Consider the following 18675-nt stretch of genomic DNA (forward strand, 5'->3'; position numbering starts at 1 on the left):
CAGACCGCTACAACAGAGTGACATCACTGACCGCAGGGGTGAGCCCACATATCACACTGCCTCTGTGGCCGGACCCTCAGGGTTTGGGGCCCCAACTATCTCTGCTCCTAGAATGGATATAAGATGTATGTTAAAAAGAATAAAAAGTAACAAAAACGCTGAGTCTGTTACAACAGGAGTGAGAGCACCCGGAGCAGCGCTCACATACTGCAGCTAACGGGGAATCTGCCCTAGTCTGACAGCGCCCCCTAGAGATATGTACTCCCCGATACCAGCCATTACTGGGGAGGAGACTGTAGGACAGGAGACTACAATCTATTACTCCCTGTTATCAGCCATTACTGGGGAGGAGACTGTAGGACAGGAGACTACAATCTATTACTCCCCGTTATCAGCCATTACTGGAGGAGGAGACTGTAGGACAGGAGACTACAATCTATTACTCCCTGTTATCAGCCATTACTGGGGAGGAGACTGTAGGACAGGAGACTACAATCTATTACTCCCCGTTATCAGCCATTACTGGGGGAGGAGACTGTAGGACGGGAGACTACAATCTATTACTCCCTGTTATCAGCCATTACTGGGGAGGAGACTGTAGGACAGGAGACTACAATCTATTACTCCCCGTTATCAGCCATTACTGGGGGAGGAGACTGTAGGACAGGAGACTACAATCTATTACTCCCCGTTATCAGCCATTACTGGGGAGGAGACTGTAGGACAGGAGACTACAATCTATTACTCCCCGTTATCAGCCATTACTGGGGGAGGAGACTGTAGGACGGGAGACTACAATCTATTACTCCCCGTTATCAGCCATTACTGGAGGAGGAGACTGTAGGACAGGAGACTACAATCTATTACTCCCCGTTATCAGCCATTACTGGAGGAGGAGACTGTAGGACAGGAGACTACAATCTATTACTCCCCGTTATCAGCCATTACTGGGGAGGAGACTGTAGGACAGGAGACTACAATCTATTACTCCCTGTTATCAGCCATTACTGGGGGAGGAGACTGTAGGACAGGAGACTACAATCTATTACTCCCCGTTATCAGCCATTACTGGGGGAGGAGACTGTAGGACAGGAAACTACAATCTATTACTCCCTGTTATCAGCCATTACTGGGGGAGGAGACTGTAGGGCAGGAGACTACAATCTATTACTCCCTGTTATCAGCAATTACTGGGGGAGGAGACTGTAGGACAGGAGACTACAATCTATTACTCCCTGTTATCAGCCATTACTGGAGGAGGAGACTGTAGGACAGGAGACTACAATCTATTACTCCCCGTTATCAGCCATTACTGGAGGAGGAGACTGTAGGACAGGAGACTACAATCTATTACTCCCCGTTATCAGCCATTACTGGGGGAGGAGACTGTAGGACAGGAGACTACAATCTATTACTCCCTGTTATCAGCCATTACTGGGGAGGAGACTGTAGGACAGGAGACTACAATCTATTACTCCCCGTTATCAGCCATTACTGGGGAGGAGACTGTAGGACAGGAGACTACAATCTATTACTCCCCGTTATCAGCCATTACTGGGGGAGGAGACTGTAGGACAGGAAACTACAATCTATTACTCCCTGTTATCAGCCATTACTGGAGGAGGAGACTGTAGGACAGGAGACTACAATCTATTATTCCCTGTTATCAGCCATTACTGGGGGAGGAGACTGTAGGACAGGAGACTACAATCTATTACTCCCCGTTATCAGCCATTACTGGGGGAGGAGACTGTAGGACAGGAAACTACAATCTATTACTCCCTGTTATCAGCCATTACTGGAGGAGGAGACTGTAGGACAGGAGACTACAATCTATTACTCCCCGTTATCAGCCATTACTGGGGAGGAGACTGTAGGACAGGAGACTACAATCTATTACTCCTCGTTATCAGCCATTACTGGGGAGGAGACTGTAGGACAGGAGACTACAATCTATTACTCCCCGTTATCAGCCATTACTGGAGGAGGAGACTGTAGGACAGGAGACTACAATCTATTACTCCCCGTTATCAGCCATTACTGGGGGAGGAGACTGTAGGACAGGAGACTACAATCTATTACTCCCTGTTATCAGCCATTACTGGGGAGGAGACTGTAGGACAGGTGCCCACAATCAGTCACACTCTGCTGAGAGCAGCACCTGTCTTGTGAGCTCCAGGACTTCCAGGAGGAGGCCCAGAGTCTGCCTCTCTTCTCCCCAGGGAGAGGCAGGCTTCCTGGGAGCCAGGCATGGCTTCCCAGGCTTCTGTTCCCCGGTCTGTGCCGGCGGGGGACAGAGAGCAGCAGCAACCGGCCCAGGAGGGCGTGAGGAGATCTGGTCGGATGAGAAAGACCGTACCCACCTACTCCAACCCCGAGACGGCTCATCGTCCGCCCAGAGAGGGAGACAGGGGCACCCCAGGCCCCAGGAAGAAGAGCCCAGCAACATCATGGGGCGAGATGACCTCCAGCGAGTCCACGAGCTCCTTCTCCTCCCGAGTGGTCGCCATGTTGCGAGAGTACGAGGACGCCGGCAAAGCACTGACCGGGCTGAAGGAGCAGCTGCGGGAGGCACAGATCCTGAACACCCGTGCCTCTAACAAGGAAAGACCCGCGACCTCCCAGAGGTTTAAAGCCCTCAGAGATGAGGTGGTCCGGTTAGTGCTCCTCCGGGAGGGGATTGAGAAAAGCGCAGGTCCCTTCCTGGAGAGGTTTAAGAACCAGCGGCGGTTCTCTGAAATGAAGGGGTTAAATACCTCGGGAGAACTGCCAGCCGGCGTCCTAAGCGAGGAGGATGAGGACGACGAAGTCGTGGCTGGAGTCTCTCGTGCTGGAACAAGCCGGGAGAAAGAGTCGCAGAGCCAGCAAGGAAGCGGCCTCCCGGCACGGCAGAGGACTCCGACAACCCATGCTGGAGTGTCAGCGGAGGAGTGCGGTCTGTTGAGGGAGATCAGAGAGCTGGAGTCTCCTGTGGACCTGACCAGATTCTCCTTCGGGGAGGACGAGCCAGCAGAGGAGACCAAAAAGAGGAGGAAGACAAAAAAGATGACACAGGAGGTGGTGAGTTACAAATATGTACCAATGTCTGATGTTACACCTACCACCTCCTGTGTAAACCCCACCAAACCTAAAAGCACGGGCTCTGCAGTGGGTTCGGGGCATAGGCAAGGTGGGGAGAGGAGGAGGACGTCCGGCAATGCTGCCGTCTGTGCGGGGAACAGTGCAGGGGGTGAGGCTGTGGAGGTACTCACGGCGCCGGACATAGGGGACCCCGTGGAGTTTCCCTCCCTGCTGCGGCTAAGCCGGTTATCACCGGGGCCGAGGAGAGCGGGGGGGATGTCCACGCCGTTGCGAAAGGGGGACGGTGTGGGCAGACTCCATCCCTGCTCACTGCAGCTGAGCCGGCCAACGCTGAGGCTGTGGGGGGCAGGACCGAGGAGCATGGTGCGGCGAAAGGGGGGCGCACTGTTGTGACAGGGGCGCAGTGCGCCTCAACAGAGGAGAGGAGGCGCGCAGCTGAGACAGAGCCACGGGAAAAAAAGAAATACACAGCAAAAGCAGGGAACATTATCAGCAAGGAACACTGTGCGCTCTGCCGTGATGGGGGGACAGCATGCCCCTAAACGTGATACCAGCACCCCGAAGTCTGTGGCTACAGGGCAGGCAGCCCAGAACAATAAGGGGCACAGTGCTCCAAAAGAACTGCACAATATCAGCACTGAGCTAATGAAAACGGGTGTGGTGCTGCACCGCTCCCCCGACCCAGCAGGTGTGAGTGCAGAGACTGCAGACACAAGGGAGGAGGGAATGGAGGTGACTGTGGAAGGTGCAGAGAACAGTGGTAATGGGGTGAATGATGGGAGTAGTAGTGGAGTGAATAATGGGAGTTGTGGTGCCGCAAACGTTGGGAGTATTGGTGGAGTAAATGATGGGAGTACTGCTGGAGTGAATGGTGTGAATAGTGGTGGAGTGAATGATGGGACAGGTGGTGGAGTGAATGATAGGAGATGTGGTGCCGCAAATGATGGGAGTACTGCTGGAGTGAATGGTGGGAATAGTGGTGGAGTGAATGATGGGACAGGTGGTGGAGTGAATGATGGGAGTTGTGGTGCCGCAAATGATGGGAGTATTGGTGGAGTGAATGAGGAGAGCAGCACTGGTGTTGGTGGAGGGGAAGTAGGTAGTGGTCCCACTGCCCCCCCAGCGGTGGCGAGGGCTTCAGCCCCTAGCTATTCGGGGGCTGTCACTGCTGGGGGTAGTAGTGCGCCCTTGTCTGGTGGCCCTGAGGACGGTGACTTGCAGCAGCGCTTCCTGGACGCCCTGAAGAAAGGGGAGAGTTCCATCAATGTAGAGGGGAGGGAGGTTGATCTGTCTTTCTGGATAGAGAGACACGGTCTTTCCGCCTTCCGAGATAGAGGGGCAGAGACTGTCTGGTCTCTGCCGACACCGGGGCAGAGGAGTAACCGTAGGAACGTGGCCCGTCTCCAGTGGGTAAGCAAGGATGCCTGTCCTGATCGGTCAAAGGTTGCTGAGCTCCTGCTGGGGATGGGCTTCGCGGCATACGACATCTTTGCCTTGATCCATCCCTATGGGACCTCCTACTTCGATGTCAGCTTCGTGAGACCGGAGGGCCTTGAGCTTTTTTGGTCTCGCCATGAGCTGGCTCGGGGTCGCCCCGAATGGCAAGGTTTCGTCCCTGTCGCAATATCCCGCCAGAACTCGGTCAGGAAGGTGACCGTTTTGACCAGTAACGAGTCACTTTCCTGCATGGACATCTCCACCTGGATTGGTCGATATGGCGACATCGTCGGCATTCCTGAGAAGACCCGCGACGACCATGGTATCTGGTCAGGGGCCTGGACCTTCATGGTGAAATTGAAGGTTTCAGGAAACACTGTTACCCATATACCTTCCTCTACATTTTTGGGGAGGGACAGGATCCTGATTTTCTACCAGGGGCAGCCTAAGGTCTGTCACAGGTGCGGCAGCCCCACACACTTCAGTGCGCAGTGTACCACCCAGAAGTGCGCACTGTGTGGGGACCTTGGCCATCTCGCTGCTACCTGTGGCAGGATTAGGTGTAACTTGTGTGGTGACCTCGGTCATCCATTCAGTCGCTGTCCGCGTTCCTTTGCCAATGCAGTCCTGAAAGCGGCGAGTGCGGGACAGGCGAAAGCCGGGACTAATCTTGCCGGTGAAGGGACCAGTAGGGGCGGAGGAGGCAGGGAACCGGTGAGGAGCAAGCTGCCGCCATCCAACATCAGGCGGCAGGAACAACGCCATGGGAACAGGGGGCAGGGAGTAATGACCCTAAACCCTGACCCAGGTACTTCACTTGCAGCTGAGGATCCTAAAGACAGCGAATTGAGTGAGGAAGTCAGGAGACTTGAAAGGGAGGAGCAGGCAGACGCCATGTCCTCCCAGGAACCCTCATCCGGTGACAGTCTGGATGAGGGAGAGGGGGAATGGTCACAACAAAGGAAAAAGAGTAACCGGAAAACAACCAAGGGCAGGAGTGGGTCCGGGTCTCGAGCCTCCGCTCTGGAGTGCGACCCCTCTGATTCTCTGGCCCTGATCCAGGTGCCATTGGAAGGTCCAGCCGCCCCCCCTCTGGTGGATCTCTCCAACCGGTTCGGGGCCCTCCAGGACTCCCCTGCAGAGGGGGAGGACAGGGGCCCGGAGCCGGAGGTAGCGGACAGGGATGTTGGGGCTCAGGGGGTCGCTGAGTCTTCTTCTCAGGGAGCAATTAAAGGGCCCTCTGGGGGGGGGGACTACCTCGGGACCACCAGACAAGGGCCAGAGTGTATGTAAGGAGAGAATGGATGAGTCTGTGTGTCTTAAGCGCACTAAAAGCTCATCATTGTCTGAGGAAGAGGGTGAAGCTGTTGGGGGTGGGAAGAAAAAGGCTATCTAATCCAATCAATCATGATGGCGGCACCCACACCGTTGACGCTGGCAACCATTAATGTTGCCAGCATAAAGTCAGAAGCGGCAAGGTACACGGCCTTTCATTTTCTCGGCCAACTTGATGCCGACATTTTGTTTTTGCAGGAGACCAGGTTGGCTGACCTATCAACCATGCATAAAGCAAGGAGGGAGTGGAGGCATGGGCCCTCCTACTGGTCTCTTGCGGCCGAGCCGTATAGCGGGGTGGCGGTCCTTTTTAAGACCGCAGCGGTTGAATGCAGACGATTAATTGAATTAGAAATGGGGAGATGCTTGATCCTAGATGTCTCCATGGGGGGACAGGAGCTTCGGCTCATTAACATCTACGGTCCCCAATCCAAGTGGGACCGCAAATGTCTCTTCTTGAAGATCAAACCTTTCTTATTTTCAAGTCGGCAGGTGGTCTTTGGAGGGGATTTCAACAACGTCACGAGACCCTGTGATAGAGGAGGTTCTGGGGACCGGCTGACTTATGATTGCGTCGCGCTAAACAGGATAGTAAGTGAGGCACGCCTAGTGGATGTCCACATCCGGCACAACACAGGCAGCACGGGATTCACCTTTTTTAGAGGTAGTCAGTGCAGGTCTAGGATAGATAGGTTTTATTTGAAGGAGGAAGCCGTCTCCTCGCCGTTGTCGGTTGTGGAGGTGGAGTTCTCCGACCACTGTTTGATTATGTTTTCTCTGAACGTTACAGAGACTCCTAGGATGGGAAGAGGTTATTGGAAGCTGAATTCATCACTCCTTGAGGAAGAAGCTGTAAGACGGTCTTTTGAGGATTTTCTTCAGAGCCAGGTACCGCTGCTGGGCCTAAGTAACACTAAGTCAGAGTGGTGGGAGATGTTCAAACATCGGGTGGCGAAATTCTTCCGGCAACTCTCGAACCTCAGAAGCCTGAACAGGGATCGCCTGTATCAGAGCCTGAGGAGGAGACTCGAGCATCTTGTCTCGACTGGAGGTAGCCGCGAGGAGATCTCCGGTGTGAAGTCCTTGCTGAAGAGGTGTCAGTACGATAGGCACGCATCTTTGGTTTTTGAGAGGGACTACGGGAAGTACTACTCGCCCGACCCTTACAGAAGCTGCAAGATGTCAGTGAATAGTAAGATAGTGACGGGGCTGATGGACAGTACGGGATCCTTGAAGAGGTCCAGATCAGGGATCTTGGAGGTCGTCAGTTCATACTACTCACACCTCTTGGGAAGGAGGGAACTGGATCGTGACAGGATGTCGGCTTTCCTGGCTGAAGCTGTTCCGGAGCCAGGGGCTGACCTCTCGCTGGACGTTTTGGCAGAAGCGATAAAAGAAGAGGAAGTGAGACTGGCGATCGATGGGCTCAGGCCCAAAAAATCACCAGGTCCGGATGGCTTAACATCCGAGTTCTTTAGGACCTTTAGGGACTCCTTGGTTCCCCTCTTGACTCAGGTGTTTAATGAGTGTCTCTCCTCGGGCACCCTGCCGAGATCATTAAGGAGGTCAGCTTTGATCATTTTGTCAAAGGGTAAGGATCCGTCACGCATTGAGAATTGGCGTCCCATAGCACTTCTCAATGTGGACAGGAAGGTTTTGGCTAAGATACTTTTCAACAGGCTGGTGAAGTTTGCGCCGCGGCTGCTTTCAGAGGCTCAGAACTGTTGCGTTCCTGGCCGTAGCACTTTCAGTGCTGTTCTGGGTGTCCGAGAGGCCGTGGAGCAAGGCAGGGCGGGCCTTTGGAAGGGGTTCCTGCTGACCCTGGATCAGGCAAAGGCTTTTGAACGGGTTGACCACGAGTACCTCTGGTCCACTCTTTTGAGGTACGGTCTGCCTGGGGGGTTTGTGGACTGGCTTAAGACCTTATACGCTGGGGCTGAGACTTTCCCTCTGGTAAATGGGTGGATTGGACAACCTTTCGGGGTAGGATCTGGTGTCCGTCAGGGCTGCCCTCTTAGCCCATTGCTGTACGCGTTTGCGATCGATCCCTTCCTCAGAAGGATCGAGTGTGGACCGTTGGCGGGGGTGGGGATGGGCGGGGTGGCGCCAGAGGCTATCCTGAGGGTAGTGGCCTACGCGGACGATGTCACCGTTTTTGTTTCTTCGCGAGAGGAGGCGATGGTGGTGATGTCAGAAGTGGAGAGCTACTCGGAGGCTTCCGGGTCCAAGGTCAACCAGGGCAAGTGTGAGAGTCTCTGGCTGGGAGGCGGGGATCCCGGGTTTGATCTTCCGGACACCCTCCCCGAACCCCAAGAACACGCCAAAGTCCTAGGCATCGAATTTGGTCAGGGTGATTACCCCACGAAAAACTGGGAAGGCAGAATCAAAGGTGTCGCTCAAAAAGTGGACCAATGGAAGGGTTGGTCTTTGACCCTGAGGGAAAGGGTTGGCCTGTGCAAAGCTTTCCTGCTCCCCTTACTAATCTACCTGGGCAGCGTCTGTGTCTTGCCAGAGCCTCTCTGGACTCGGGTCTACAGTCTGTTCTTTCAGATGTTATGGGGGAATAGACTGAACCTAGTCAAGCGGGAGGTCACTTACCGCACGAGGAGACTAGGGGGGTTGAATATGGTGAACCCCGTGGTGTTCCTAGTGAACACCTTTTTGAAGGTCAACGTCGCAAACCTCTGGAAAGAGAGGGCTCCTCCGTGGGTATTCTCCTGCAAGGGATGGTTTCAGCCTTTCTTCCAGGAATGGGAGACAGGGGGAAGATTGAAGGATCTTCGCACACCGCATGGGCATCTCCCGGCTTATGTTACCCCGGTTCTGAAGATGATGCGCCGGTGGGGTCTGGGAATGTGGGAGGTGAGGTCCCTACCGAGGAAACTCCTCGACATGCGGGTCTTGCTTTCGCATTTTCAGAGTCCATTGGTCCTCAAGGACTGCCCAAGTCGGGATCTAGAGGTTGGGTTGAGTTTGTTAAATTCTAATAGGATCCCCAAGAAGTACTGGGACTTGACTTGGCGCTGCTTCCAAGGTAAGTTGTATGTGAGGGACAATCTGAAGTACAGGAGCTCCGAGGACAGGAATTGCCCCCGTGAGGCTTGTGCTAACATGCTGGAAAGCATGGAGCACTTCCTGCTTCATTGTCCCTTTAATACAGAGGTGTACAACAGGGTGGGAGCTTCCATTGGTTGGCCGCGGCTGGCTACTCTGTCCTATGCCGAGTGGGCCTATGGAGCGTTCGGAGACCTCGGGAGAAGGGACAGAGTCACTTTATTTATAGTCAGCGCAGTGGTCAGGTACTTCACGTGGAACGCACGAGTTTTAGTTTCGACGCAGAGTAAAATCCTCCGTGTAGACGAAGTTTATAGCAGCATCCTAGGTGCCCTGGTGAAGGTCCATTCTCTGGAGTATGAAAGACTGGGTGCCCGGAGGGCGGCCCATCTCTGGAGGGGTTTCTCCTTCGGGGTGCCTTAGTCCGTTAGTACTCCTATATCCTGGTGGTGGGCTGATGCCTTTTCACTCTAGAGTTTTGTTTTGAATTTCAGTCTCCTGAATAGAAGGTTTGCAAGCATCGAACTTGAGCCTTAAGTGGTGAGTACGTAGGTTATGTTCTGTAATGTTGGTTTATGTATATATTGTATATAGCGTAAAGTATGTATTGTATATATTGTGTATAATAGAGGGTCTTAGTTAGGTTGGGTGGGGGGATGGGGGGTTTTCAACAGCGGTGATAAGAGACTGATCTGGCCTGGTCCAGGCCCCGCCTGGGGAAAAACTTTGGGGCCTGATCCTAGCTCGGAGAAATCCTGAACTTTGTGGCCAGAGCTGGATCAGGGGTGGTGGGATAGTTAGAGTAGATGTGTGTTTTATATATAGTGTATAAAAAAAAAAAAAAAAAAATCCCAAAAAAAAGGAAAAAAAAAAAAAAATAAATAAAATAAAAGGAAAAATATATACATTTTGTTAATTTTGTATACTATGTTTGTAATTAGGTTTGTCGTAAGTGTGAATGTGGCGGTGTAAGGGGGAGGCTGTGAGGTAAGGCAGTGGGACCAGAGGGTATTAGGTGTGTCTTGTACAATATTCGGACTGGTGTCATATGTTTATATTGTATATAGTGTATATAGTATTGTATATAGGACGGTGTAAATGTAGTTCAGGGTTGTATATAATAGTGTGAATGGAGCTGGGTCGGGGGTTTTACATGATTTTATTTATTTATTATTTTAAGGGGGTACTGGTGTGATTATTGTAATTTTGTTCCTTTTTCGTTTTTTTTTTTTTTTTTTTTTTGTTTCTTTAATTTAATTTTCTTTTCCCGTTTTGTAGGTCGAGAATTTCCCTTATTGTTTCCATTTCTGGTTTATTTCTTTGTGTTTGTGTCTGATTTTGTCATATTGTTTCTGATTGGAGTTTTTGTTCTATGTTTGTTCTGTTGTGTTCTATTTTGTAACGTCGTGAAGGATTTTATAATAATAAAAAAGACCTACAATCTATTACTCCCTGTTATCAGCCATTACTGGGGAGGAGACTGTAGGACGGGAGACTACAATCTATTACTCCCTGTTATCAGCCATTACTGGGGAGGAGACTGTAGGACGGGAGACTACAATCTATTACTCCCCGTTATCAGCCATTACTGGGGGAGGAGACTGTAGGACAGGAGACTACAATCTATTACTCCCCGTTATCAGCCATTACTGGGGAGGAGACTGTAGGACAGGAGACTACAATCTATTACTCCCCGTTATCAGCCATTTCAGGCCTGGTGGATGCTGAGTGCAGTTTATGATGCTCCATGTCCCCTGCGATCACTACTTTCTAACCTGCAGGTACAACGCCCATCCTCCTCCTCCTCAGTGATGGATTTGCTCGATCATTACTCTCCGCTACACATGAAATATGGCGCAGTAAATGGCTCTTCTATATTCTGTGATTTTGGCTGAAGATACGACTTTATCTGGTGAAATCTCTGCTCATCTTGTTGCAGTTTCCATTAATGCGACATTAATAACCCAAACTCCTCCACAGAAGACGATTTAATGAACTGCGGAAAAGTTTGAAAAAAAATAATAAAAAAAATGCAAGATGTTGAAGGAAAAAAAAAGCTGCTGTGGGCAGAACAGCGATGGCGAGCGAATGACTTACAGAGCGAAAGTGTGGCAGATGTTTAGAGATCGGTCCTAGGTAGAAAGCAGCAGGGGGGGGGTACAGAGAACTCGTCTGCTGAGTGGGGGTCTCTGATGAGTGGCGCAAAAAGTCGGGTCTCCGCTGCTTCTCCGCCGCAGCCCAGAGACGTCACGGCGAAGCTCTGCAGCTTTCTAATGCCCTTCATCATTCAGTTACTCAATAGTTTAAGTTTTCTGCTTGCTGTCACTGAATGGAAGCATTTTTTTGCTCACATCCAAAAGTGGAAAACCTGTCCAGACCTACGACTTCTCACTGCTGAGGATTTGTTACCATTGTATCCGGTCTGGTCAATCCTCGGTGAGACGTTCCGCTGAGTGCTACGCTCTGCGGCCGAAGCTCGGGGGATATTGTACTGCAAAGTTTCGGGGGCTTTTGCTGTGCAGCGGGGGACGGGAGCTGCCGCAGATACTAAAGTTCCATCAGGGGAGACTTCGGAGCAGCAGCAATCTGCCTCGCCTACTGCTGTGGAACTACAGCTTCCAGCATGCCCTGATCTCAGGAACCCGCCGCTTATTCCCAGCTGGAGAAGAACAGATTGCTTGTGCCTGCAGAGCATGCAACGTACCTGCCGGGACGATGATCAGCGGCCTCCAGCCATCACCGCAGCAATGGAGAAGCCATGAAAGTAATTCTACCTGATGACCCAGCAGCACGATCCACAGACACCGGTTTTGGGGGCTTCTGTCCCCGCGCACAGCCTGTCTGTACAAGCGGCGGGCACGATGAGGGTGGTGCAGTCCCTGTGCCGGGCCTGACGGGGGGTGGTGCAGTCCCTGTGCCGGGCCTGACGGGGGGTGGTGCAGTCCCTGTGCCGGGCCTGACGGGGGGTGGTGCAGTCTCTGTGCCGGGCCTGACGGGGGGTGGTGCAGTCCCTGTGCCGGGCCTGACGGGGGGTGGTGCAGTCCCTGTGCCGGGCCTGACGGGGGGTGGTGCAGTCCCTGTGCCGGGCCTGACGGGGGGTGGTGCAGTCCCTGTGCCGGGCCTGACGGGGGGTGGTGCAGTCCCTGTGCCGGGCCTGACGGGGGGTGGTGCAGTCCCTGTGCCGGGCCTGACGGGGGGTGGTGCAGTCCCTGTGCCGGGCCTGACGGGGGGTGGTGCAGTCCCTGTGCCGGGCCTGACGGGGGGTGGTGCAGTCCCTGTGCCGGGCCTGACGGGGGGTGGTGCAGTCCCTGTGCCGGGCCTGACGGGGGGTGGTGCAGTCCCTGTGCCGGGCCTGACGGGGGGTGGTGCAGTCCCTGTGCCGGGCCTGACGGGGGGTGGTGCAGTCCCTGTGCCGGGCCTGACGGGGGGTGGTGCAGTCCCTGTGCCGGGCCTGACGGGGGGTGGTGCAGTCCCTGTGCCGGGCCTGACGGGGGGTGGTGCAGTCCCTGTGCCGGGCCTGACGGGGGGTGGTGCAGTCCCTGTGCCGGGCCTGACGGGGGGTGGTGCAGTCCCTGTGCCGGGCCTGACGGGGGTTGGTGCAGTCCCTGTGCCGGGCCTGACGGGGGGTGGTGCAGTCCCTGTGCCGGGCCTGACGGGGGTTGGTGCAGTCCCTGTGCCGGGCCTGACGGGGGGTGGTGCAGTCCCTGTGCCGGGCCTGACGGGGGTTGGTGCAGTCCCTGTGCCGGGCCTGACGGGGGGTGGTGCAGTCTCTGTGCCGGGCCTGACGGGGGGTGGTGCAGTCCCTGTGCCGGGCCTGACGGGGGGTGGTGCAGTCTCTGTGCCGGGCCTGACGGGGGGTGGTGCAGTCCCTGTGCCGGGCCTGACGGGGGGTGGTGCAGTCCCTGTGCCGGGCCTGACGGGGGGTGGTGCAGTCTCTGTGCCGGGCCTGACGGGGGGTGGTGCAGTCCCTGTGCCGGGCCTGACGGGGGGTGGTGCAGTCCCTGTGCCGGGCCTGACGGGGGGTGGTGCAGTCCCTGTGCCGGGCCTGACGGGGGGTGGTGCAGTCCCTGTGCCGGGCCTGACGGGGGGTGGTGCAGTCTCTGTGCCGGGCCTGACGGGGGGTGGTGCAGTCCCTGTGCCGGGCCTGACGGGGGGTGGTGCAGTCCCTGTGCCGGGCCTGACGGGGGGTGGTGCAGTCCCTGTGCCGGGCCTGACGGGGGGTGGTGCAGTCCCTGTGCCGGGCCTGACGGGGGTTGGTGCAGTCCCTGTGCCGGGCCTGACGGGGGGTGGTGCAGTCTCTGTGCCGGGCCTGACGGGGGGTGGTGCAGTCCCTGTGCCGGGCCTGACGGGGGGTGGTGCAGTCCCTGTGCCGGGCCTGACGGGGGGTGGTGCAGTCCCTGTGCCGGGCCTGACGGGGGGTGGTGCAGTCTCTGTGCCGGGCCTGACGGGGGGTGGTGCAGTCCCTGTGCCGGGCCTGACGGGGGGTGGTGCAGTCCCTGTGCCGGGCCTGACGGGGGGTGGTGCAGTCCCTGTGCCGGGCCTGACGGGGGGTGGTGCAGTCCCTGTGCCGGGCCTGACGGGGGTTGGTGCAGTCCCTGTGCCGGGCCTGACGGGGGTTGGTGCAGTCCCTGTGCCGGGCCTGACGGGGGGTGGTGCAGTCCCTGTGCCGGGCCTGACGGGGGGTGGTGCAGTCCCTGTGCCGGGCCTGACGGGGGGTGGTGCAGTCCCTGTGCCGGGCCTGACGGGGGGTGGTGCAGTCTCTGTGCCGGGCCTGACGGGGGTCGCCCTCTGCCGCTGTTCACACCGTGCTCCTGTACTTGTCTCCCCCACGTGTCGCCGTCCTCTCACCTTCTCGGTCTCGTCTCTCTCCGGTCTCCGCCGCCGGTTCAGGCCTCTCTGTCTCGTATGTGACGTGTCCCGCCTGCTGCATGCTGGGAGCGGAGATGTTGGTCACCATGGCGACCGCGTCAGAGGACTGGGCACGTGGTCGTGTATTGATCACGTGGTTTCGGTCGTGCAGGATGGGAAACGCTTTACGGCAGATTCTGAGTTCTTTTTCAGCGCAATATAGAGGAGGCCGGTGACAGAGACGTCACCAGCGACTGATAGAGGCGCCACCAGCGACAGAGACGTCACCAGCGACTGATAGAGGCGCCACCAGCGACAGAGACGTCACCAGCGACTGATAGAGGCGCCACCAGCGACAGAGACGTCACCAGCGACTGATAGAGGCGCCACCAGCGACAGAGACGTCACCAGCGACTGACAGAGACGCCACCAGCCACTGACAGAGACGGCACCAGCCACTGACAGAGACGCCACCAGCCACTGACAGAGACGCCACCAGCCACTGATAGAGACGGCACCAGCGACAGAGACGGCACCAGCGACTGACAGAGACGGCACCAGCGACTGACAGAGACGGCACCAGCGACTGACAGAGACGGCACCAGCGACTGACAGAGACGGCACCAGCGACTGATAGAGACGGCACCAGCGACTGATAGAGACGGCACCAGCGACAGAGAGACGTCACCAGCGACTGACAGAGACGTCACCAGCGACTGACAGAGACGTCACCAGCGACTGACAGAGACGGCACCAGCGACTGACAGAGACGGCACCAGCGACTGACAGAGACGGCACCAGCGACTGACAGAGACGGCACCAGCGACTGACAGAGACGGCACCAGCGACTGATAGAGACGGCACCAGCGACTGATAGAGACGGCACCAGCGACAGAGAGACGTCACCAGCGACAGACGGCACCAGCGACTGACAGAGACGGCACCAGCGACTGACAGAGACGGCACCAGCGACTGACACGACAGAGAGACGGCACCAGCGACAGACGTCACCAGCGACTGACAGAGACGGCACCAGCGACTGACAGAGACGGCACCAGCGACTGATAGAGACGTCACTAGCGACTGATAGAGACGTCACCAGCGACTGAGAGACGTCACCAGCGACAGAGAGACGTCACCAGCAACTGATAGCGACGGCACCAGCGACTGAGAGAGACGTCACCAGCGACTGATAGAGACGTCACCAGTCCTCGGGAGAGACATCACCAGCTATAGAGACGTCACCAGCGACTGAGAGAGACGGCACCAGTCCTCGGGAGAGACGTCACCAGCGATGGAGGTAGCAACAGAGCACAGCGGGATAAAGCCTCCGTTCCTCCGAGGACGCTGCTGTCCTCCATGTTTTACACTTCAGCAGTTGGTAGTAAACGCCAATCACAAAGTCCATATGTGTAAAACTATAAATGCTTTGTTAGGTACAAATGACAGGTCTGGTAGACAAGGGTTAAAATGACACCCATGTTCAGTGTAACACACGGCGGAGCACATGGGCATATAACATGGCAGTATTTCTAGAAGATGTAAAGACACAAAAGGAGCAATCACAGTGCAAAAGCCGCTAACGGAGAACTAGTGACATGAGAAGAGAGCGCAGCGTGCGCACCCAGAGAGGAGAGAGCGCAGCGTGCGCCCCAGAGAGGAGAGAGCGCAGCGTGCGCACCCAGAGAGGAGAGCGCAGCGTGCGCACCCAGAGAGGAGAGCGCAGCGTGCGCACCCAGAGAGGAGAGAGCGCAGCGTGCGCACCCAGAGAGGAGAGAGCGCAGCGTGCGCACCCAGAGAGCACAGCGTGCAGGCCAGAGGAGAGAGTGCAGCGTGCACCCCAGAGAGGAGAGTGCAGCTATCCCAACGCATGCTCCGGATTCCTTCCATTACGCCCCCGCCGTGTTACACTGAACATGGGTGTCATTTGTATCTATTAAAGCATTTATAGTTTAACACATATGGACTTTGTGATTGTCCTTTTGGCGTTTTCGCCTCCTCCCCTTCTTCATTAGATGTAGACAATCAGTCCTCGTTTGGTCCAGCTCATATGGTAGGGACCGTGGGTATACATTCATCATCCATGGTGCCTCTCGGTTCTGGCATATTAATGCTGGTCATTAACACTGTTAGGAGTCAGAGTCCAAGGCCGCGCAGGGATCCTAGAGAAACAAGGAATCCCCTCAGGGGAAGCCCCCCAGCTTGAGCCATGCAGACAAGCAGCCAGACAACGGCGCTTTATTCACCTTTCCCAGGTCCATCGCTGCCTCTGATGTCACCCCAGTGCCTGGTGTTAAGCTGAGATACGGGGCGAGGCACGATGTCACTTGCAGGAGATACGGGGCGAGGAGCGATGTCACTTGCAGGAGATACGGGGCGAGGCGCGATGTCACTTGCAGGAGATACGGGGCGAGGCGCGAAGTCACTTGCAGGAGATACGGGGCGAGGCGCGATGTCACTTGCAGGAGATACGGGGAGAGGAGCGATGGCACTTGCAGGAGATACGGGGCGAGGCGCGATGTCACCACCAAAACTAAAAACAGCTAACAACAGTCAGAGACAGCACTAGATATGGGGGAAGGGGAGAAGAGCTCCATTTGTTTGTTTTTTTTAAAGGTAACAGCCAATTGGCAATGAAATGGACAACACCTTTAACGGTATGTGCCCATGATCTGTAGCTGCTGCATACTTGTGCAGCGTTCAAATGTTATAGCATAGTGGATGGGATGTCATGAAATCCCATATCCACTATGCGTGCAGACGGACATGTGGCGCATCTCTCCAGACCGCAGCATATCGATTTCTCTACTGGAGACGCTAGTCTCCGTAACAAATTACATGCGTAGAATGTATTGGACACGGTGAATCCGCACAGTTCAGTGATCAGTAGAGTCACCTGCGCCCAATAGACTGCAGCGATTTGGACGCAGCGGACATGCGCTTCCCCTTCCGGATTGTGTGCACCCGGCCTAACAGTCCAATACATTTCTCTGAACGTGTGGCAGCGATTTCCAGACCTTGTATTATCTGGATGCTGTTTTGTTTTTTTTCTCCTAAGTTCAGACATCGTAGAACCTAAACCGGGCCGAAGACACACAACGGGGAGGTATGAGGCGTAACCTTGGGGTCAAAACAAGCAGAATTTGGGTTGGGTCGTTTGTCAGTCCTGCGAGGTGCTGCTTGCTGTGGTTCTGTCCGGTTTGCTGAGGAGTACCGCTCTCCGCTGAGCCATTTCTGTGAAATCAGGTTCCGTTATTTCCTTTCATTATTCCTATTTACTGTTATTGCATTGTTTTGTTCCGATTTTGTATCTTCTATTATTTCTAAACACTGTTTTTCGGTGATTCCTTTGTATCCCCGTTCATACTGCACCAACACACACAAATGATACACCATTTGAAAGGTAAACTTGCTCCCTTCAGAAAGAAAACAGCCAAACAAACCACACATTCACCATTTTATCACTAAATACAGTTTAAACATTCATTTTCATAAACCTGAAGAAAGACACAATGACCTGCAGGTGGCACCTCAACCGGAAAACAATTTTTGGCCTCTACTTATCAAAACAATTTATTGTATTACCAATCTACATATATAAATACCTGTCTGTGTTCATCAGCTTATGAAATACATCTACATTTGACCAGCTTGCTTTTTCTGAAATTGCCTGCGCCCCCAACGACCAATGTGCGAAGATTTCGCACAGGCCAAGCTAGTCTTTGCGTATTTTTATAAACACTGCCAATTTTTTGGGATTCATTATATAAAATGTAGTAGTTCTGTTCCTCTTGCTCTGTAAACCACACCCTTACGCCATATGCTACCTGTAACAGGCGTCCAATCGGCCTATTCACAATTTATCAGCCTCAGACCGCTCATAGAATCGCACGGTTTGCAGTATCATCTCTACGCCAATGACACGTAATCTACCGATCTGGACCTGACATCACGTCCTTACTGACCAAAATCCCACAATGTCTGTCCGGTATTTTTTCTTTCTTCTCTGCTCGCTTTCTAAAACTGAACATGGACAAAACAGAATTCATCATCTTTCCCCAATTTCACTCTACTCCTCCACCAGACCTATCCATCAATGTCAGTGGCTGCTGACTTTCCCCAGTCCCGCATGCTCGGTGCCTCGGGGTGATCCTCGACTGCCCTCTCTTTCAAGACACATATCCAAGCCCTTGCCTCCTCCTTCCTGGATCCGTACATTCCTTGACCAAGAAACTGCAAAAACACTTGTGCATGCCCTTCATCATCTCCCGCCTCAACTATTGCAACCTCCTTCTCTCTGGTCTCCCCTCTTGCACCACTCAAACTATCCTAAACTCTGCTGCCCGACTAATCCACCTGTCTCCCCGCTATTCCCCAGCCTCTCCTCTCTGCCAAGCCCTTTACTGGCTTCCTATTGTCCAGAGGCTCCAGTTCAAAACCCTAACCATGACATACAAAGCCATCCACAACCTGAGTCCTCCATACATCTGTGTCCTCGTCTCCCGGTACTTACCTGCACACAACCTCCGATCATCACAAGATTTCCTTCTCTACTCCCCCCTCATCTCTTCTTCCCACAATCGCATACAAGATTTCTCCCGTGCTTCCCCCCCTACTCTGGAACTCTCTACCAAAACATATCAGACTCTCGCCTACCAGGAAATCCTTCAAAAGGAACCTGAAGACCGACCTCTTCCGACAAGCAACAACCTGCAGTAACCACCGATCCACCAAACCGCTGCACGACCAGCTCTACCCTCTCCTTCTGTATCCTCACCCATCCCCTGTAGACTGAGTCCTCACGGGCAGGGTCCTCTCCTCCTGTACTTGTGTCCGACTTGTATTGCTCATGTTTATTGTACTTGTCTATATTTGCCCCTTTTTCACATGTAAAGCGCCATGGAATAAATGGAGCTATAA

General features: G+C 54.5%; 1 protein-coding gene across 4 annotated transcripts in view; it reads right to left on the reverse strand.

The window, feature by feature from the left end:
• SEC22A (SEC22 homolog A, vesicle trafficking protein) overlaps positions 1 to 13882 on the reverse strand; it is a 28801-nt gene extending 14919 nt beyond the window's left edge. Inside the window, exon 1 of one of the 4 annotated variants that reach the window (XM_073545272.1) lies at positions 13756 to 13882. In XM_073545272.1, the coding sequence (XP_073401373.1) occupies positions 13756 to 13864 (109 nt within the window). In that variant the 5' untranslated portion in view covers positions 13865 to 13882. Of the gene's footprint in view, positions 1 to 31; positions 105 to 2756; positions 2779 to 11611; positions 11768 to 13755 lie in introns of those variants that run through there. The other 3 variants (XM_073545274.1, XM_073545275.1, XM_073545273.1) reach the window with 3 other exon arrangements.
• Positions 13883 to 18675: the final 4793 nt, after the last annotated feature.

This window comes from Dendrobates tinctorius, unplaced genomic scaffold (assembly GCF_039654945.1).
Source record: "Dendrobates tinctorius isolate UK_male_01 unplaced genomic scaffold, ASM3965494v1 ptg000143l, whole genome shotgun sequence".
Lineage (NCBI taxonomy): Eukaryota > Metazoa > Chordata > Amphibia > Anura > Dendrobatidae > Dendrobates > Dendrobates tinctorius.